A 22,227-nucleotide genomic window follows, 5' to 3' on the forward strand; every position below is an offset into this window, starting at 1 on the left:
ATGCCTAAAACCCCAGAGCTTACGAGGGCTCCGCCCCCCGGACCCCACCAAGGGCCCTAAGGCGGTCCCCTAGATGCTCATCTGACCGTAATTAAATACCTAAAATCCCCGAGCGTTCGGGGTCCTGCCCCCTGGACTCCACCAAGGGCTTCCAGGGGCACAGCCCCTTGAACTCCCTGCCGGGGCTCAAGCCCTGGACCCCCACCACAACTTACGCTCTACCTGATCGTTAATACTCCATTTTAAAAAAACGTTCCGCGGGGCCTGCATGTAGCGTGTAAGAGTGGTGGTGATGCAGATTTTTCTTCTGCCCCCCCCCCTTCCAAACGTTTTTGCTCATTACGCCATTGCCCCTGGTAGTTGAGCCCCCTGAAATGTTTGCCCCCCCCCCCCCATCCCAAACTGCTTCCGGCGCGCCTGGGGGAGGTACTAATTTATCCACATTTGAAATTCTGGTCAGCCATTCTTTACTTAGGCATGTTCTTATTTCTTTCTAATAATCAAACTACATCATTTTATAGATTTATTTAGAAAAATGAATAAGTCAGTAAATTAATATCTAGATAATACATGACATGTTGACTGTGGGTTTCTATCACAGTGGTATATAGAGATTGATTTCTTTTCTTGTCAATACGTACCCACGAAACAATCCCCAATACACCAATACAGACTGTTGTCAATTACTGTTTGCTTGTGACGTATTTTTAGGATGCCGTCGCATATCTGCCGAGAAGAGAGCACAGTCTACTACGACGTCATGTCGACGCGGCCAAATGTTCGAGAACAAGCTGGGTTTTTCCCACTTCCCTCCTTTTAAGTCGCAGTTCTTGTTGTTAATTGTGTATCTAGTATTATTGTGTTCACTCTCGAAGCTTTTCTGACTAGAAACTGCTCTAGATGCTGTGTTTGGTGCCACGTTCCAATTAGAACATCGACTTCACACGACTCTCTGAGTGTAAAAAAGGCAGATATTTTCAACTGCAAAATTCTACTACGATATTGTTTTATTTCTACAGCTGTTCAAACACTTTGAGACCAGAATTCCTGCAAATAATTTATCAAACACATACGGATACAGATATTTGCAGACGGTTTAATCAGTGAGAATTTTACATTTGGAAACATTTTTTTCATCAAAAACTTCTACAAGAACGATAAAATGGCACCAGGAAAAGCACCAGCGATTGGAATTGATTTGGGTACCACCTATTCTTGTGTTGGGGTCTTTCAGAATGGGAAGGTGGAGATCATTGCTAACGATCAAGGAAACCGGACCACACCCAGTTGTGTTGCCTTCACAGATACAGAAAGATTGATCGGTGATGCTGCAATGAATCAGGTGGCAACGTAAGTATTTTATAACATTTCATATTCCCCACTCCTGATGACGGTTAGTCAACCTGTTCGAAACGTCGAGCCCCTCCTAATGCCCATCCTCTCCAACCGGCGCTATACATCTGTAGAATTATAAGCTCAAGAAAGATTACTAAGGGTGCGTTCAAGCGATTTTTCGAAGCTAGAATCACAAACATGAATCACAAATCAAAGCGCCGTTACAAAACAAGGTCACTGCGGGAAAGCGTTAAAGCGATTTTCCATTAACGCTGATTCTAGCTCATTTCGAGCCCAGCCACTGCGCATCACACTGCGCAGTTTGACCCAGGAAGTATAGAACAACTTCGGTGCGCGCTTTCTGGAATTGTTTACGGCCGACTGTCGACTGCTGTTTTGAGCATAGATCGCAATAATAAAACAAAGAATGGAAGGTGATAGAAGTAAGAAACAAAGTATAACATAAGGAAAGACAGAAAGAGAAAGTGATATAATTATTAAAACAAAGAATAACATAAGGAAAGACAGAAAGGGAACGTGATAGAATGAATAAAACAAAGAATAACATAAGAGAAAGCGATAGAATGATGGAAACAAAGAATAACATAAGGAAAGACAGAAAGAGAAAGTCGATAGAATGATTAAAACAAAGAATAACATAAGAGAACGTGATAGAATGATGAAAACAAAAAATAACATAAGAGAAGGTGATAAAAGGAAGAAAAAAAGAATAACATAATGAAAGACAAAAAGAGAAAGTGATAGAATGATTGAAACAAAGAAAAACATAAGAGAAGGTAAAAGAAGGAAGAAGCAAAGAATAACACAAGGAAAGACAGAAAGAGAAAGTGATAGAATGATTAAAACAAAGAATAACATAAGAGAAAGTGTAGAAGGAAGAAACAAAGAATAACATAAGGAAAGACATAAGAGAAGGTAATAGAAGAAAGAAGCAAAGAATAACACAAGGAAAGACAGAAAGAGAACGTAATAGAATGATTAAAACAAAGAATAACATAAGAGAAAGTGATAGGATAATGAAAACAAAGAATAACACAAGAGAAAGTGATATAAGGAAGAAACAAAGAATAACATAATGAAAGACCAAAAGAGAAAGTGATAGAATGATTGAAACAAAGAAAAACATAAGAGAAGGTAATAGAAGGAAGAAGCAAAGAATAACACAAGGAAAGACAGAAAGAGAAAGTGATAGAATGATTAAAACAAAGAATAACATAAGAGAAAGTGATAGAAGGAAGAAACAAAGAATAACATAAGGAAAGACACAAGAGAAGGTAATAGAAGGAAGAAGCAAATAATAACACAAGGAAAGACAGAAAGAGAAAGTAATAGAATGTTCAAAACAATGAATAACAAGTGATAGAATGATGAAAACAAAGAATAACACAAGAGAAGGTGATATAAGGAAGAAACAAAGAATAACATAAGAGAAAGTGATAGAAGGAAGAAGCAAAGAATAACACAAGGAAAAACAGAAAGAGAAAGTGATAGAATGCTTAAAACAAAGAATTACATAACAGAAGGTGATAGAAGGAAAAAACAAAGAATAGCATAAGAATAGAAAGAAGAAACAAAGAATAACATAAGGAAAGACAGACAGAGAAAAAGATAGAAGAAAAACAAGGTATAACATAGCGGAACAGGCCATCGCAATAAAGAGCGTGGTAAAGTAAACGCAAATTGCATGAAAAGCAGGCGCGCGGTTTTTGCCCAAACCGGAACCGGCCACGATAATGACGTCATAGAAAAATGATTGAGATCTCCGTTCGTGACCGTGATTCTGTAGAATCATGATACAAAACGCACCTTTTTCAGCGTTTCATGTTTGTGTTTTTAAACACGTTTATTTTTACGACCGACGAAAAAATCGCTTGAACGAAACGTGTTTTAAACTAAACGTCTTTAAAAATCGTGATTCTAGAGTGAAAAAGTGTCGATCGAACGCACCCTAAAAGTCCTTTTCAGTACTTCCCTATCCTTCCCCTCTCTTACATGGTGCGACCGTAAGCCCAGGCACGCCGGGAGCAGTTTGGAATTGGGGGGGGGGGGCAAACATTCCAGGGGGCTCACCTTCCAGGGGCAGTGACGTAACGAGCAAAAACGTTTGGAAGGGGGGGGGGCAGAAGAAAAATCTGCATCACCACCACTCTTACACTTTACATGCAGGCCCCGCGGATAGTTTTTCAAAGTGGATTATTAACGATCAGGTAGAGCGTATATTGGCGTAGGGTCAAAGGGCTGAGCCCCCAGAAGCTCAGAGGTTTTAGGCATTAAAATTATGGTCAGATAAGCATATTTAGATACCTTATTTGTGACACTGGCAGGACACTAATTGGCGGAGAGGCCAGGGAGCAGAGCCCCCGGAAGCTCGGGGTTTTAGGTATTTAATAACGGTCAGATGAGCCTACAGGGGACTGCCTAAGGGCCCTTGTGGGGTCGAGGGGGCAGAGCCCCCGGAAGCTCAGGGGTTTTAGTTATCTAATAACGGTCAGATGAGCATACAGGGGACCGCCTTAGGGCCCTTGGTGGGGTCCGGGGGCTCCGCCCCCGTAAGCTCTGGGGTTTTCGGCATTTAATTACGGTCAGATGAGCATATTTTGATACCTCATTTGTGCCATTGGCAAGTCACCTATTTTTTTCTCTCTCTCTTTCTTTCTTTTTCTTTCTTTTTCAAAAAGTGAGGGGGGCTCGAGCCCCCGAGCTCCACCGTTCTGCAGACCCTGACATAAAGGCTTCTAGATAAGCATATTTTTCGCCCGACTGTAAATTTGTGAATTTCTAATTTTCTAACAAACGCATAAAATGGTATGACTTACAAAAAAATTGAGAAAAAATACCGAATAATCATGTCACTTCAGCAACATTTGTAAATCACTGGTATCGAATAAAAAATAACCCCCCCCCCCATCAGTACGCCAGCTTCCAGGGGCTCATGAGCTTCTCACCCCTATAACAAAAAACAGACACGCTTTCCCATTCTCTAATATAGGTAGCATGCGCAATGTTTAGGAAATTTAATTCCTGTTAACTTCCCTTTTCTGTGAATGGAATTTTATTAGTCACTTAAAGGTAAAGACCAGTAATGGTCATGCGATTGCATTGTGAAAGAAACGTTGTGGAATCGATCAGAAAAGGTTGATCATCTAGCATCTAGCATCTGCAAGGTTCTGGAATCATCAAAATGATAAGAAATTTGGCCCATTCTTCGTAAAGTTACAAGCACTATACACAGAAAGATGTATATGGGACTACCCTATCTCTCTCACCAGACCATGAGAGAAATAAATTTACCAAATATATGAATTAGTAGCCGGTTTCCCGGCAAATTTTTTATCATCATGTATTAGACAAAACATATTCTTTCACATGATTGGTAATGAGAGCTTCCATTTCATTTTTTGAAATTGGGGCGTTGCCAATACTGGTCTTTACCTTTAAGCAGGTCTGATAAAAACCCGATTTATTTTTCCCGATTTTTTCCCGATTTCTTTTTTTCTTCCCTATTTTGCCTATTTTTTTCCCAATTTTCTTACTCGAAAGGGGAAAATGTTGTTATATGCCATTATTTCCCCACGAATTTTTTTTTTACTCAAGGGGGGGGGGGGGGGGAGGGGCGTGCTTGAGGGAAAAAAAAACACTTTTTTTTTAGTGCTCACTATCACCCCTGTTTAAGTGAGGTTTTTATTATTGTTACGTTCTTTTGGGTTAAAAACACAAACCATCTTTACTCCTTTACTGCTTTTTTTTTTTTTTTGAGGGAGGGGGGGGGGGGGCGTTTTTTTTCTGTGGGGGGGGGGGGGGCAAAAATGCGTTTTGCCCCCCCCCCCCCACTTCCGGCGCCTATGCGTAAGCCTGTATATCATCTTTACCATATCATCACACATTGTGATTATGATACAGTCCTATGCACCAACACTTCATGACTGGTTCTAAATTCTGTGCATTTCTTATAATATATTACTGTAATTACTCATTATATGATTAGATAATAAAACATGCGCTGCTACTTACACTGATTAGTACATGTACTTAAAATGGCCTATACTTGTGTAATTAAGCTTTGTATCAATTACAGCTGACAATAAATTATTCTTATTCATTATCATTACAGGAATCCCAAGAACACAATCTTTTATGCCAAACGTCTTATTGGGAGGAGGTTCACAGATGACAACGTTCAATCAGACATGAAGCACTGGCCTTTCACCGTCATCAATAAAGGAGGCAGGCCATTGCTGCAGGCAGAGTACATGGGACTTCAGAAGACATTGGCTCCAGAAGAAATTAGCTCGATGGTCTTGACCAAGATGAAGGAGACAGCTGAGGCTTATCTTGGCCAGCAGATCACCGATGCTGTCATCACTGTTCCCGCTTACTTCAACGATGAACAGCGACAGGCGACGAAGGACGCAGGTGTGATCGCAGGGCTCAACGTCCTCAGAATCATCAATGAGCCCACCGCTGCCGCCCTAGCTTACGGACTCGATAAGAAGCTGAAGGGGGAGCAACATGTCCTCATCTTCGATCTCGGTGGTGGTACGTTCGATGTCTCGATCCTGGTCATTGATGATGGGATCTTCGAAGTAATTTCGACAGCCGGTGATACACATCTCGGAGGAGAAGACTTCGATGACAGACTAGTCCATTATCTTGCCGAGGAGTTCAAGCGAAAGCATAAGAAAGACATGAGCTCCAACCCAAGATCGCTCCGCCGCCTCCGAACAGCAGCAGAGCGAGCAAAGAGAACACTGTCAAGCAGTGCTTCAGCATACTTCCAAGTTGACTCACTCTACGAAGGTATCGACTTCTCCACCAGTGTCAGCAGAGCACGATTTGAGGAGCTGTGTTCAGATCTCTTCAAAAAGTGTCTGCAGCCAGTAGAGAGGGCCATCGTTGATGCTAAGATCGACAAGAACAAGATTGACACGGTGGTACTTGTCGGTGGATCAACACGAATCCCGAAGATCCAGAAGCTTCTCCAGGAATACCTCAACGGCAAGGATCTGAACAAGTCTATCAATCCAGATGAAGCTGTCGCCTATGGTGCTGCTGTCCAAGCTGCCATCCTCTCTGGTGACCCAAGCGAAGAAATAAAAGACGTTATTCTCGTCGATGTGGCTCCGCTCTCTCTTGGCATTGAAACAATAGGAGGTGTGATGGCAAAGCTCATTGATAGGAACACAACAATCCCTACAAAGGCAACCGAAAACTTCGTTACTGTTGCTGACAACCAGTCTGCCATTACCTTCAAAGTGTTTGAAGGAGAAAGAGCTCTGACTAAAGAAAACAATCGACTTGGCCAGTTTCGGTTTTCCGGTATCCCTCCTGCACCTCGGGGCGTCCCTACGATCAAAGTCTCTTTCGACATCGACGCCAACGGCATCATGGACGTCACTGCCAAGGACGAGAGCACAGGTCGTAGCGAAAAGATCACCATCACCAACGACAGCGGAAGGATCTCTAAAGAAGAAATCGAGCGTATGATCAACGATGCCGAGAGATTCAAGGCCGAAGATGATGCTCACCGGGAACGCATCGCAGCCAGCAACCAACTCGAGTGCTATGCCTACAACGTGAAGTCCGCAATCAATAACGCATCGGTAGAGAGCAAGCTTAGCTCCAGCGACAAGGAAGTTGTAACAAACGCAGTTGATGACGTCATTACTTGGATGGATAGCAACCCTTTGGCAAAGAAGGAAGAATTCTCGTTCAAGTTGAAAGAGTTGCAGAAGACATGCTCTCCCATCATGGCTAAAATACACGCAGGTATTTACTCAGGTCATCCCGGACAATAAGCCAACTCATCGTATCAGGCAGTGGTTGGCCTACTATTGATGAGATGGTTTTGCAATAGACTTTCTTTTACATGTCGGGCCAAGTGTAATTTTAACCTTAAAATTATGGGATATTAGCATGGGGCAACTCCTCCAAAAATCAACTGGATTATTTATTGTTGCTTCAAAACAGGGCAATGATAATCATTTGTCATAAGAACAGGTTGGCCCTTTCAGATCAATTGTTTTATTCCATTATTGTTCAAAAAATATTTGATTTATATAATCTGCGTCTGGGTTGTATTGTGTATCGACTGAAACTGAACGAGTTGCCTCATGCATTAACTTTGTTGTTTTTAAAAAATATGAGAGATTCCACGATTACCCAACGAGACAATCTTCTTATTACCATATTCCAATGTTAAGAACTCTTTGTAAACAGAAAACCTTAATTTACGCTGGCCCGATCTTTTGGAATTCTCTCGATTAGTCTCACCAAGTATGTTGCATTTAAACGTAATCTGAAGTTAAAGCTAGTTTTAAGTTTTAAAGAATATATGTAACATTATGCTCATTTGCTTCAAATGTAAGCCATTATTCATGTTTACAGTACATATTTTACGTTGGAATTTGATTTATAGCAACCAATGTCGCGCAATGCTTTTAATGCATGATAGCTGCAGAATGCTAACTTCAGTGTCCCTTACTTGTGTTTGTGTTCTTGTGCTTGTCTTGTCATGATTGTATTGTCTTGTTTTGTTTCGTCCCGTTTTCCCCATCTTTTCCTTGTATTTTCTACTTTATGATACATTGTACTATGATAGTTTATGTTAGGGAACCTGAATTACAAGCTATGCTTTCCTAAGTTTCCACCTTAATATAGCAAGCAAACATTTTCTTAGTCTCTATTGTATACTTTTACTGCATTGCATGAACCATATGTGCATTTCTCGTTTGTTAATATTTTAATTGGAATGACTTTGTCAATTTTATTTGCTGTTATTGTGGAAATAAATGAAAAGAAATGAAAAAATGTCGGTCAAGCCACGAGCAAATATTTTGGACGTCAAGAGCAGCATTTGTTCGGGCAATATAAGTTCAAAGCATTATGCCTATTCCAGAACATTGAATATTTATATACATGAACATTTTCTTTCATTTTAAATTTTACCCTATTAGTAGTTTTATTTGGTATAAAAATTATTTTTCATAGAAAATGTTTATGTGTATACATTATGATATAGTGAATAAAGTTTATTACTGATTTGATAAGCACAGGAAAAAACTTGTACATCTTACAGTAGGCCTACATAATTATCTGACCTTTATCATATATGGTATTTTAAGAGGGGAAAAGAAAGAGAAAGTGTTCCTACATAATTATGGATGTCAAAAGGAGTAGACCAGAGAGATGAAGAGGGAGCCCGGGGGGGGGGGGGGGTTGTACTCAAATTTAGTTTGGATGGGGGTGTGCCGCTCAATTTTCCATCCATTTTAAAGGGTCATTTTGGCAGAAAATGGTACCCATTTTAGGGTTCTTTTGCGAAATACAGGCCCATTTTTGACAATTTTCGGGTATTCGCCATTCAAATCCCCGGAAAATACTGGAAATAGTGGAACAAGAGTCCCATGTTTAAAGTTATTTTTGTAAAAAATGGGACCCATGTTTAGGATTTTGTGTGTATGAAAAAGCGACCCATTAGAGCGGCACATCTCCGCATGTCATAATATATTTATGTAAGTACCCCCCCCCCCCCCCCCCACTACAGATTGAGAGAGAGAGGGAGAGGGAGAGAAATAGGTATTATAGAGAAAGATGAACAAGAGATCGTGACAAGAGAGATAATGAAGAAGAAAGAGACAGAAAGAGAGGAGGCAATGAGAATTTTCGATGAGGCATGTCACCTGTGTTCAACTGAGATCAATATACAGAAACAGAAAGTGACAATGAGAGACACAGAGAGGGATAGAGAGGAAGAGAGCGAATACGGGAATGTGAGAGTGTTGAGGTGTTCTGAGTGAGAGAGGGACACAGAGAGAAAACGGAGATAGAGAGAGAGAAAGAGAACGAAGAGAGAGAGAGAGAAAGAGAACGAAGAGAGAGAGAGAGAGAGAGAGAGAGAGGGGGGGGAAGGGAGTGGCGAGCAAAATGGCCTCTATCTTTTCCTCCCATTCTCTTTCTCTTTCTCTCTCTCTCCCAAATTCTCCCTCGCTTTCTTTCTGTTTTGTGTGTGTACTATCGCCATTCAATTGGTGACATGCATGTAACCCCCTCCCCCGGCATCCTTCGTCTTCATCATTGTTACAAAAAAATACATCATGATTTGATTTTGCTCAAGATCTAGTCGATGATAGTGCTTACATACATAATTATGAAAATACTATTGGAATATAAACGAAGATGATCTCTTCAGGAATGGGAAGGAAAAAAAATACAAAAAGAACTGGTCGTGTATACCGTTCTCAATCAGATACTTTGGCCCGAATTCACAAAGGAGGTTTGTCAACAAACCGAGGTTTATGTACGTCATATGACGCGTTTTGACGCGTTTTTTACAAACCTGGTTTTACAAACCTTTTTTACAAACCAAACCTGGTTTGTAAAAACGCGTCGAAACGCGTCATATGACGCACGAAAACCAAGGTTTGTCGACAAACCTCCTTTGTGAATTCGGGCCTTTATGGTTGGCTATATAAAGTTCGAGAACAAAAGTGGTATTACAAAGCAAAGGCAAGAGCATAATAATATCATCAGTTTTTGTTATTACCCGTAAGCTGACAAAATGTAAACGAGGACAATATGTTGACCTGTTATTTGGGCAAAGTGGAACAGGTTGCATGTTATTTGAAGTACGTGAGAAGGAAACTAGGTTTGCTAGTTATTTCTGTCTTCCCTTTGCAAAGCTCACCTGTTAACTTCGATGAATAATTTAAGAGCCTCGAATCAAAGGGAAAAGAGAAATGGAGTATAAGGCCAAATAAATTGATTCCTAGTTTCTTGTTCGATTTTTTCGAAAAAATGAAAGGAGGGAGTCTTATGTTATTTGATATTTGATAAATCATTGGTTGATGTTCATTCATTTTCAATATACATCATCACAAATTTATAGTTTGTTAACATCATAATTATGTCTAATAAAATTCCACATAGAGAAAAGGGGTCGTCATGAGCTAAACTTGAACTGGCAGCTTGTCATAAGTAAAACATGTTCATAATGATTATTATATACACAATATGTGAACAATACATAATAGAACACGATAAAATTAATGGCAACTGAGATTTTCATATTGTAAGGTAAACCGATACTTTTCGTGAACACACAACATGCTGCTGGGTGAAATTCGAGAATTTTTTTATTGATTGTATTTAATTTGTACATGGATTTTAAGGGCTCAAAACAATAAGGAATGTATTATTCTCTAATTTTCTATAGTTGCCCTCATATTGTAATCTATTTTCATTTAAAATTATCAAATAACAAAAAGAAACACAAACAAGGCAGGCTGAAAGAAGGAACAATAATGGAACGAGAAACTTGTCATTAATTTAATCTGGCCTGATTCCTTTGTATAATGCACTCACGATCAGACGGTTTGTGTCCAGGTCATGCAAACGGCGCACTAAACCATTTGCATTTTTAAGTATGGCTGTATATGGAGTAATTACTTAAGACTTTCCCCATATGCCCCAGGGGGGTATTGAAGTTGTCATATATACCGTTCGACTAATTTCTCCATGGAACGGTGGATACATGATGCATCTGCTACCGATGTATGCAGGCATTATGCTGAAAACATTGCGCTTTTATTTCGAAGACGTTGCTCAATCGAACATCTCTAATTTGCCTGCCTCACTAACATGTCTATGTGACTCATAATTATGTTCTTATTTTGCACGAAGACTTGAGCCTAAACGTTAGCTCTTCGTTCGCCAGCAGTGAATCTGAAATACTGAAAATATAACACTGACAATTTGTGTTGCATCGTGGCGCCAATAAAATGTGAACACATCATTTTCGGAAAACATCATATTATATCCCGTGTTATAAACAACGCGATCTCGCCTATAAATGTCAAACTATAAGCTTGAAATGATCAGAAGTGACAATTGGCCAGTTGGTCATACGATTCTTTAAATTCGGAGGATTTGTTTGTGCAGGCGACTCTGTGATTCGTCGGGATTTGAAGCAGACTACACATAGAGCACTTCTTGGAGACGATACAGACCTGCGTTGCACTTTACCGCCAATGAACATTATTGTCAATTTTCTCCTACATGGCGTTCGCACCGTCTCTGGAAAGAAGTGAAAGTGGGCACAGTGAAGAAGGAATTACCGGAAAGGATTTGGATAGAGATGGATCACGTATTTTTACTGTCAGGTAAATTCATCACTCATTAATCTTAATAAATTAAATACTAAAAGCCAATTATTGATAATTGACTTTGTCACTTGGCGTTGTTGCCGCTAAACGTTATTGAACGTCAATCGCTTCATCGAGAATTGCTGAATTACAAAAGAACATTATCATTATCAAAAGGATAATACATAATTTGATTTTAACTTTGTGATGAGTATAATTCAATAGACTTGTTTACCTGAAACTGTATTGATCTGTTTATTCGGACATGAAATAGAAATTTTGAGTTTCCAGAATATCTTTAAATGTTTACTGGGGTTTTGATATTCAAAGCTTATCCGGCACTGGAGGGGGTATTCACATTTCTTCTGCGGTAAATTTGCCGTACATTAAATAACTTTTAAGGTATTTTGTTGAAATTGAACTTTTATTGAAAAAGCCACGATAGAATTCGGCAAGATATTGATAGCAAAAATCATGTCTATCAAAATGGTCATCAAACTTGTAGTAGAACATTACATTTAAACGAAATAGTGTTTGGGGCATATTTTGTGACATTACTGATTCATACAAATTCTTTGTGCTAAAAAATCACTCATTGAAACGTGCACTGGGGTAATATCTGACTTAAACATTAATGTAATTAGTGTTATTGTGTATATCAAAATAATAACCAAAACAGGTACTACAGGCTACATGCAGTTCATCGTCATCGCATAATTTCCTTTACTGTTTCAAAATACAGCAGCCCAAGCGTTTATCAGAAGGCAAGGCAGTTGATATATTATTTACAAAATATATCACGTATATACGTAGTGTTTGAGAGTATACGTGTACAGTTTGTAGCGGCAAGTTACTGTTGAAGGCAATGAGTCGAATGTGTTGCTACGTATGCACATCATCACTGCATGGATTGCATCCCATGATCCCCAGGCAGTGGCCCCTCGAATACTTGTACTGAGTGAACGAATTCGGTGAATAATTCATCACGGGGCCGCGGTGGTATAGGGCAAACCATGACGGGGAGTGTTATATTAGAGTATAGATGCATGAAGAGGAGGTTTTAAGTCTCGTCTTGAATTAGAATACACTATTTTTAGAGGTAGAGATCAAATTAGGGTTCAAAGATGTTATACTTTACATTCAATTATATTGCATGTGTTTTATGGGCCGCAGTCATATAATATAAGGGCACGCCAAGTCGTGATGCCATAAATGATGCTACAAGAAGAGACTTTAACCATGGATTTACTACTCGTAGTAGGTCCATGCTTTAACATACCGCCCTGTCTTAATTGAGTTAGAATAACGTTATGTTAATATTTTTAGAGCATAGCATGGTTCAAAGATGTTGTACATAGTTGTTGCATATGTTGTGTGGATGCATGCTGCTTTTGAATGTTGTATGATAATCCATGTGCAGACATAATCTGAGTACTATGATGCACATGTGAGCAAAATCACCTTTAGGCAGTCTTCTTTTTTTTTTTGGGGGGGGGGGAGGCGTTAAAGATGCAAAATCATTTCTAATTGTTATCGACGACATAATAACTGGGACAAGAAGCACAACATTATACAGAATACGTCTCCTCAAGATTGTTGCCAATTTTGCTCTGCGCTGTTTATGAGGCGCAAACAAGAAAGACAAAACAACCACAACAACAACAAAAACAACAGAAAATAAAAAAGGAAAACCCCTCTTTCTTTTAAGTTTTAATAATGAATATGACCGTCATTATTTTGGTCTGGAGATATGTTATAATACTTACGTTTCTACAAAGATTAAAGATAATTCAACCACATTACATTTCATTTTATGATTATGTTTAGTATAGGGCTTCCCCTCACGCCACTTTAGTGCTCATCAATAATAGCGCTGGGGAAATGGTTTTTCTTCTCACAATCGTCACAATAATTGCTCGAATTTCTGATTTGTTCTTTTTCTTCCTTTTTGTTTTAGCTGATTATCAGTGACGTGTGCATAAGGGAGAAAATGTGCCCATGCACAATCACAATCGAATAGCAAAAGTGAAAGGGGAATGAGAGAGAGAGAGAGAGAGAGAGAGAGAGAGACTGGAGTGAGAATAAACAGAATGTGAGAAGAAAAATAATCATGGACCAATGCCCTCCCCCACCCCCCCCCCCCCCCCCCCCCCCCCCCGTCATGACTGGACCCACTATTTAATGAGTACATACAATACATTACCCATAAAGTACAATAAGATACAAGAGATGACATGTAATTAATTGCTTTTAATCACGGTAGATGATTATCAACGTATACAGGCCCCACTAATCAATGTCCATACCTCGAAGCAATACTACATCAGAAAGGCAATTCATTTAATATAAAATGTGGCGACGGCTATACTGTATGAAGAGCATGGACTCAGGCTGTGGAATTATTATTACGGTTGAAAGCTAGGGGAATTCATGCATATGGAATAGAGGATGTTAGGGGCGGGAGGGGGGGGGGTGTAGGTTGATGTGATTGTCTTGCAGGCATTATAGACGTATGAGACAGCAGCATGCTGTGATCCGCAGCCCCCCCCCCCCCTCACATCCTCTATATGCCATCACATCAGAAAATAAAGTAAACTGTAACTATAGGCCTATATCTCACGATTCTATTTCATCTGCCCCTTGTATATTATTTTGATTATAGTTGTGTCCAACGGCAGTGGCGTTACATAGCCGCAGCCGTACCGTGGGGGGGGGGGGGTGTTATTCTACTTACGGGACTGATACCATAAAAGGTTATAAGCTGTGACATCATAAACATCTATTTTTAGAATTTCACAAATTGAACTTCATTTTCCGAAAGAGCATATACAATAATGTCCAAAATTAAAAACCATTGAATATGTGACGTATTAATTGGCTGAGATATGTATGCCCATCCGAATAAAAAGATTTCAGTAGGAAATTACTGTTATTTTGATCTGGTTCGTATTTTCGTAATATAATGAACCAGAGCAAAATAGCACCTTTTTAACAGTGATTTCCTATTCAAAATTTCAAATAAATATTCAATTGTTTTTCAACATTTGGACATTATTTTTATGCTCTTTCGGAAAATGAAGTTCAAATATGGAAAATCTGAAAACAGTTTTTGGATGACGTCATTCTTGATCACTTTATAAATCCATGTGAGCAATCCGCATACAAATTGTTGACAAAGTAGACCTAACGACTCTGTCTGAATTACAGACTAGTGTTTTTGTATCACAACATTTCCCATAATGCATAGCGTACATTCCCTAATGAACTGAATCAAATTCTAGTGGATGGAGAAAATACATGTTTTCACGGAACATATGTTATGAAACTACCCGACAACAATTCTGACTGACTGTTGGTAAAGAAGAGAGAAAATGCAGGCTGAGGATGCAAGATATTTGAAAAGGTATGTAGATTTCTTACGAAAAAAACAACTAACGTAGGGCTCTGCAGAAAAAATAAAATGCTGTGCGGTTACTGACATCTCATTACGCCTGACCTGCTGGGGTGATATTTATAACCCTTCGCCTTGCAATGTAATGCCGGGTAGAGTGTCAATGATCTGTCTTGAACTGACCGGCTAGATCTAGTTCTTTTCGGGTCGGGTCAAGATGGAACGCCGTTTTCCAGGCTTTCTCACATTCTGTTTCTCAATGGCAAATTACTCAAACTAACACTAAACAATTTGACGCATTTTCATTGATTTTGATTAAACTTAACACATGGTTTTGTGTGCTAAAATCCTTTCCATAGAGATTGCAAACACCCTATGCAGTCCATGTGCATTGCGCGCTCATGCAAAATTGGTTAATGTTTTTGTTACCAAAATTGAGATTCAAACCAATACTGCTCGTGATCGTGAAGGTGATACTCACTAAGTTAGGTGTTGTATGAAAGAGCGGGGGGCCGTTTCTCGAAACCAACTCCATGACAGTCATATCTTTGTCGGCGACCTACGGAGATGTCATGAAGTGGATAAACCGTTTCACAAAGCCATGACAGACATGATATCGATATATTGCGATACTACTTACTAGCAGCTCAAGAACATAGTCTTTGTCACGATCCATTTGATTGATCAAGAATAACCCAAAACAAGTTTTGGGGCTAAAATTGTTCAAAAAGAAATATATACATAGGGTCTAGGGTCTAATACATATAAATTCTCCTAAAATAAATAATAAATAGTGTCATTATCAAATGTAGATCATCAAACGATTTGCATAGTTCTGTAAAGATTCTTAAATTGAAGAAAAACCGGTGAGTGTTTTTTTTTGACAGTCGAATCAAAAGTTGAAGGATACCGTAATGTGATAGTTTATCAATATTTTTTGTTTATTGTGACGTGGAATTTTAGGCAAAATACCTTTTCTCAGCCATTTTTTATTCTACTTTTCTAGAGTCTCGTAAACAGGCGCGGATCCAGAATTTCTTGGGGGGGGCCCACTTTTTTTTTTTTGTCCGAAAAAAATCGTAACGACTCAGCCAGCCGCTAAATAAGCAGGGAGGGGAAGAGGACACTTTTTTGGTCTCGAAATTTGAAAAATTGTCTTTTTGTTCCGTTGGGGGGGGGGGGGGGGTGAGGTCACCTTTTTTAGGTCAGCCATTGGCATATTTTTTTTTATTTTTTTTTAAATTTAAAAAAAAAAAAAAAAATCACAGAAAAGGGGGGGGGGGGTGGTTGCTCCAAAATACACACATAAAAAACCGAAGGGGGGAGGGTCAACCCCCTAACCCCCTCCCCCCCTTCCGTACGTGCCTACTCGTCTGAAAATAGTTTTTCCCCTCCCGCGCGAAGCGCGGAAGTTTTTACGTTTCATTAAATCATTAGAAAAAGAAGACGATTCGTTGTACAGTTTTTTACTCTTAATCCTCGTCTTAATTCATCCCCCTCTCCCGCGCAAAGCTCGGAAGCTTTTACGTTTCATTAAATCATTAGAGAAAGAAGACGATTCGTTGTACCGTTCTCGACTCTTAATCCTCATCTGAATTCAGTTTTCCCCTCCTCCCTCCCGCACGAAGCGCGGAAGCTTGTACGTTTCATTAAATCATTAGAGAAAGAAGACGATTCGTTGTACCGTTCTCGAAAATAATCCTCGTCTGAATAAAGCTTTTACGTTTCATTAAATCATTAGCGAAATAAGACGATTCGTTGTACCGTTATGACTTTTAATCCTTGTCTAAATTCAGTTTCCCCCCTCCCACGCAAAGCACGGAAGCTTTTACGTTTCATTAACTCATTAAAAAAAGAAGACGATTCGTTGTACCGTTCTCGACTCTTAATCCTTGTCTAAATTCAGTTTTCCCCCCGCTTCGACGTTTCATTAAATTTTTAGAGAATGAAGACGATTCGTTGTTCCGCTCTCGAAAATAATTTAGTTTCCCCCACGCCCCACCCGCGGAAGCTTTTACTTTTCATTAAATCATTAGAGAAAGAAAAAGATTTGTCGTACCGTTATGACTTTTAATCCTTGTCTAAATTCAGTTTCCCCCCTCCCAGGCGAAGCGCGGAAGCTTCGACGTTTCATTAAATTATTATAGAAAGAAGACGATTCGTTGTACCGTTCCCGAAAATTATCCTCGTCTGAATTAAGTTCCCCCTGCCCTCCCCCGCGCGTAGCGCGGAAGCTTTGACTTTTCATTAATTCATTAGAGAAAGAAGACGATTCGTTGTACTGTTCTCGACTCTTAATCCTTGTCTGAATTTCAAATATGTTCTTTGTCTATTCCCTTTTCTTCCTACGTTCTCTCCTTTACACTCCTCTCTTTTTTGGCCGGCGTTTATTGGGGGACCACCCCACCGCCTCCCTGGCTACGCGCCTGCTGTCAGATGAACATATGTTGATACCTTGTCCGCCCCGGAAGCTCAGAGGTTTAAGGTTTTAATTTACGGTCAGATTAGCATTCAGGGGTCCGCCTTAGCGCCCTAGACGGGGTCCAGGGGGCAGAGCCCCGGAAGTTCAGGAGTTTAGGCATTTAATTACGGTCAGATGAGCATTATTTTGATACCTAATTGTTACAATGGCAGGTCACTAATTGGCTTGGGGTTCAGGGGGCGGAGCCCCGGAATCTCAAGGGTTTTAGGCACTCAATTACGGTAAGATGAGTATCGAGGGGCCCGCCTAAGGGCTCTTGGTTGGGTCCAGGGGGCAGAGCCCCCAGAAGCTCAGGGGTTTTAGGCGTTTAATTACGGTCAGATGAGCATTTTTGATACCTTATTATTTGTGACACTAGCAGGACACTATTTGGCATGGGGTCCAGGGGGCAGAGCCCCCAGAAATCAGGGGTTTTAGGCATTAAATGACCGTCATATGAGCATCTAAGGGCCAGCCTTAGGGCCCTAGGTGGAATCCAGGGGGCAGAGCCCTTAGGATTTTAGGCATTAATTTTAATCATGGTCAGATGAGCATATTTTGATACCCCATTATAATGTGACACTGGCAGTTAACTATTTTTTCTTTCTCGCTCTCTTTCTTTCTATTTCTCTTTAATATACTTTTTCAAAGAAAGTGTGGGGGAGGGGCTCGAGGATCCCGATCCCCGCCGTTCCGCGGGCCCTGATATGTAGGCATCTCAAGAAGCATTTTCTTGCCTGGCTGTAAATTTAGGAATTTGTCATTTTCCAACAAACGCATGAAGTGAGGAAAATTATCTCATTTCAGCATTATTTGTTAACCACCGTTATGGAATTATAAATAAACCACGTTTGGATTCTATTTCTCCAACCCCCCCCTCCCCTATCAGTATGCCAGTGCCCCCCCCCCCCCCCCCTCCGATCTACACCTTGTTGGCAGGAAAATTGCAACTGATATCCCCTACCTTTCTTCATTCTCTTTTTTTTCCTTTCCCTTTCTCTCCTCTTTCACTTTCCCTTCCCTTACTTATCTCTCTTTTAGGTTTGCTGGGGGGGGGGGGGGGGAGGGGCACGGTCATTTTGGTCCCCAACCAGCTCCACACATTGTTGGCGGGATTAACCGCAACTGATCTCCGCTTCTTTTCTCCCTTTTCTTTTTTTCTTCCTCTTTTTGTTCCCTTTTAGCTCTCCTCTTTTCCTTTTCCTTCCTTCTCTCTTTTTGTAGCGGGGACGGGGGGGAGGCTAGGGTCTTTTGCCCCCCCCCCCCCTCGATCCACAACTTGTTGGCGGGAAAATTGCAACTGATATCCCCCTTCTTTTCTTTTCTTCTTCCTATTTTGCCTTCCCTTTATCTCCTCTTTATCTTTTTTCTTTCCCTTTCCTTCCTTCTCTTTTATTTTATTTTTTTATTGGGGGGGGGGGGGGAAGGGGAAGTGGGAGGCAAGTCCTCCCCCCCCCCCCGATCTCCTTCTTCCCTCTTTTCTTTTCTTCTTCCTCTTCTTTTTTTCCCTTTCTCTCCTCTTTCCCTTCTTTTCCTTCTCTCTCCTTTTTTTTTTTTTTTTTTTTTTTTGCGGGGGGGGGGGGGGGGGGGGCCAAGGCACGCTCGCCCCCCCCCCCTGGATCCGCGCCTGCTCATAAATACTTGTTATAGATCTATAATTGATTTGATATTTAAAATATAATCTTGAAGAAGTATGTAGAGAGGGAATAATAATGCACATAGGCCCCAAAGGTATGACGGTATCCTACGAAAAGACTTTGGATCGACAATGGAAAACGGTGTTTTACATTCTTATCTCTCTTATTTATATGTTATAGTGTAATGATTTGTGATTTAATGTTTATATTCAGCTTTTTAAAATTTCTGTATAATTTGTATTATCACGTTTTTACATTTGCATTTCGCATCCCAGAGAATTACGTACCGAACTCGTCTATATTTTTCTCAAAATGATAGTGAAACTAATCGTACATTTCGCGGCCCATGGAATAGCAACAAACTGACTTGTGATGGCACTTTACAGCAATTAAAAAGATATGACGGATTCGGAGCAGTGACAACTCATTGTCGCGGAAGTTGTCGCTCATCTTGGCAAAGACGGCTTGCAAAATTGGTCAATGATTTTATGAAGAAATTGAAATTCAAACCTTAATTATCCTGAAGATGAAACTCAATAAATGTGGTGTCATATGAAAGAGCAGGTTTTTCTCCATATTCCCCATAGGGGGCCACCCCCGGAATTCTAAAAATATCTTGGTCAAAACAGCGATTGAAATGTTGTTTGCATCCTAGCTCCAAAATTTGCCACTTCCCTGAGCCGTGGCTTAAGTGGGGCTAGACGTAAGGATAATATTCAGGTGCTATTTTTTTCGCTAGCCCCAAGGGATCATTCGCTGCAACAGTTTGAAAATACCCTTCCCACATTTTTTTAATCAGCTAAACGTGCACGTTGTCTCCGCGATATTGCCATTGACGTTAACGTTTATTCACTTCAGTGTTTTATTGTGCGAACGGCTATCCATACTAGTCAATGGCAAATAGCGCGGGGACAACGTGGCTCAAGCTGCAAGTTGCGCATAACATGCCTACGCTTAGCATACGCTTGCATATCGAGTGATACAGCTGTTTGGCTAAATTTAGCAAAACAACATAACTCTGCGTGTACGTCTTTTTCGTCGATTCTGATCAAAATGCTATGAATATTGCAGGGAAATCTCTAATATCTTTAATTCTTACCTCTTTTATTTGGCAATCTACCCATCAAAAGAAAAGAAATTTATTCCTCTAAGGCTCTGACGGGATTTTATAGTCACTTAAAATATTGAATGATGATAAGCAAAATACTTCTGAAAGAAGGCGGAGCATTTTTCTGCCCAGAATTTGGTCGCGCCGAATAGAATTCGGTCATGGGATTTGTGCGTGGTATCTCCGTTGCCAAGGAGCGAGGCGTATTTGCGCACTATTTTCACACAATTGCGCGATAAAGCACTGAATGTCAATGCGTTGACTGAATACTGGACGAGCGATACCGCATGGCAAGGGTATAAATACCTCTTGCACATCGGCAAGTGCATCATTTGCAAATTCGCTGCGATGGAGCGAACGCGGAAGAGCTCTTCACACACATACTAAATTCATTGTGACAGCACACGTAGTTGTTTCGCAATAGACTTCTACTTATGGCTATGCATGTTAGCGCATGTGCTAACAGAACGCAGAAGTGCAGAAAGTTGTGCGACACTGACCAATTTCGAGCCCTAAATCTGATTTAATTTTGAGAGTTAAGAAAAGTTGTTCAGCTGCCTGATTTGTGCAAGTTTCGTGGCTCATACATGTAAATTACTATTTTTAATTGTTACAGCTGTTGAAACGGCTGTCTGACCATATACTGGGAATAAACCGAATACTGGGCGCGCTACCCTATGCGTGTTCCCAGCGACCCCCCCCCCCCCCCCCTTTCAGCAAAAGTCTGGGGTGTAAAGTCAATACGGGTCGACCTTTTTCTTTTGTTATACAAGCCTTTTTCAACACCCCCCTTTTCAGCAAAATTCCGGGGTGTAAAGTCAATATGGGTAGACCTTTTTCTTTTGCTACGAGCCGGAGAGTTTGGGAACATGCGTGGTATCCCTCCGTTCACGGAGTGGGGGGCCGGGCATATTGCCTAGATTTTTGGGGGGCTGTATCTTTTGATAGAATTAGAAACATCGGTGAGCATTGAAATTTGAAATGTGTCCTTTTGTGATTTTTGCAATTATCCAACCATGATGGTGAAAAATAATCCAAAAGGGAAAATTGAAAAATCGTTCAGACATAGGACGGATGGGCATGGCTAGTAATATGAATGAGTATGCATGCGGGCCTGCATCCAGGAATTTTGGAAAGGGGGGGGGGGGCACAATGAAAGCAGACAGAAGCTGTATTCCGCGTCTGCGCGGACAGGGGGTGTCAGAGGAGGGATGTGCCCTTTGCAGTATGCCCTTAGCCTTGTCACACTGTGCAGACACTGTTACGCACAGCGACTGGCAAGGCTTTGTGTCTGCAAACCATCAGGACATCTGCCTAGTACAAGTAGGCCTGCAGCAAAGATAGTATACTTTGTTTGCCAGATCATGTTTGGGGGCTTTCCCCATATTTTCACAAAATAGGCCTAGGCGGAATATAAGGTGGGTGTCATTTCCTGTTATTTGAACTCTCATGATCTTTCTTTCCTCATCCGGAAGCAGATGTCAACTCAGATTATCTAGGAATCAACAGAGTCTACAAAATTCCCAGAGAACTACTAAAAAGTTATAAACTTTATAAAAAGAGAGAGAGAGATTGAGAGAGAGAGGGGGAAGAGAGAGAGAGAGAGAGAGGGGGAAGAGAGAGAGAGAGAGAGAGAGAGAGAGAGAAGGGAGGGGGAGAGAAGGGGAGGAGGGGAGAGGGAGAAAGAGAGAGCAAGAGAGGGGGAGATAGAGAGAGGGTCAGAGAGAGAAAGAGTAAGGACATAGTGCCTCTGACAAAGTCTATGTTCATGTAGTCGGAACAAGTTAATATGGGTTGTATTCCTCTAAATTTAATGTCATGATAATTCAGTTTATTTGGCATCATAAAACACATTACAAATCATAAATACAGAATAAATAATAGGCCAGGACCTGTAAAAAGCAACTTGTGCTAGTACATGAGGCCCCCGACAAGGTAAACGTAATAATAAATTAACTGGCGAAATGAATAAAACTTACTAGGTACACATGTATACATACCTGCCAACCACCCCGATTTAGGCGGAGTTCCTCCGCATTTTTCATACCAACTCCGAATTCCGATTGCATGCCTCAAAACTCCGATTTTTTTGTTAATTTATTTTTTTATTTTTTAAAAAATTTTTAAAATTTTTT

The 22,227-nt window shown here is 40.4% G+C and overlaps 2 protein-coding genes across 3 annotated transcripts in view; both read left to right on the forward strand.

Annotated features, from left to right (window-relative positions):
* The first annotated feature begins 914 nt into the window (after positions 1 to 914).
* LOC591598 (heat shock 70 kDa protein IV) lies at positions 915 to 8,394 on the forward strand. The gene is made up of 2 exons (XM_030998114.1): positions 915 to 1,350; positions 5,468 to 8,394. Exons 1-2 carry the CDS (start codon positions 1,163 to 1,165, stop codon positions 7,149 to 7,151), a joined length of 1,872 nt encoding a protein of 623 aa, XP_030853974.1. The 5' UTR covers positions 915 to 1,162; the 3' UTR covers positions 7,152 to 8,394.
* A 2,663-nt stretch (positions 8,395 to 11,057) lies between these two features.
* Positions 11,058 to 22,227, forward strand: part of LOC105436387 (kinesin-associated protein 3) — a 42,326-nt gene continuing 31,156 nt past the window's right edge. The window contains exon 1 of one of the 2 annotated variants that reach the window (XM_030997529.1): positions 11,058 to 11,513. In XM_030997529.1, the coding sequence (XP_030853389.1) occupies positions 11,410 to 11,513 (104 nt within the window). In that variant the 5' untranslated portion in view covers positions 11,058 to 11,409. Of the gene's footprint in view, positions 11,514 to 14,730; positions 14,899 to 22,227 lie in introns of those variants that run through there. The other variant, XM_030997530.1, reaches the window with a different exon arrangement.

The sequence above is a fragment of the Strongylocentrotus purpuratus genome, unplaced genomic scaffold (assembly GCF_000002235.5).
Source record: "Strongylocentrotus purpuratus isolate Spur 01 unplaced genomic scaffold, Spur_5.0 spur5_scaffold_4, whole genome shotgun sequence".
Lineage (NCBI taxonomy): Eukaryota > Metazoa > Echinodermata > Echinoidea > Camarodonta > Strongylocentrotidae > Strongylocentrotus > Strongylocentrotus purpuratus.

Coding starts and splice junctions, on each gene's coding strand:
- LOC591598 (XM_030998114.1), top strand. CDS start 1,163: ATGGCACCAGGAAAAGCACCAGCGATTGGAATTGATTTGGGTACCACC. Junction 1,351..5,467: donor GCAATGAATCAGGTGGCAAC/GTAAGTATTTTA, acceptor TTATCATTACAG/GAATCCCAAGAACACAATCT.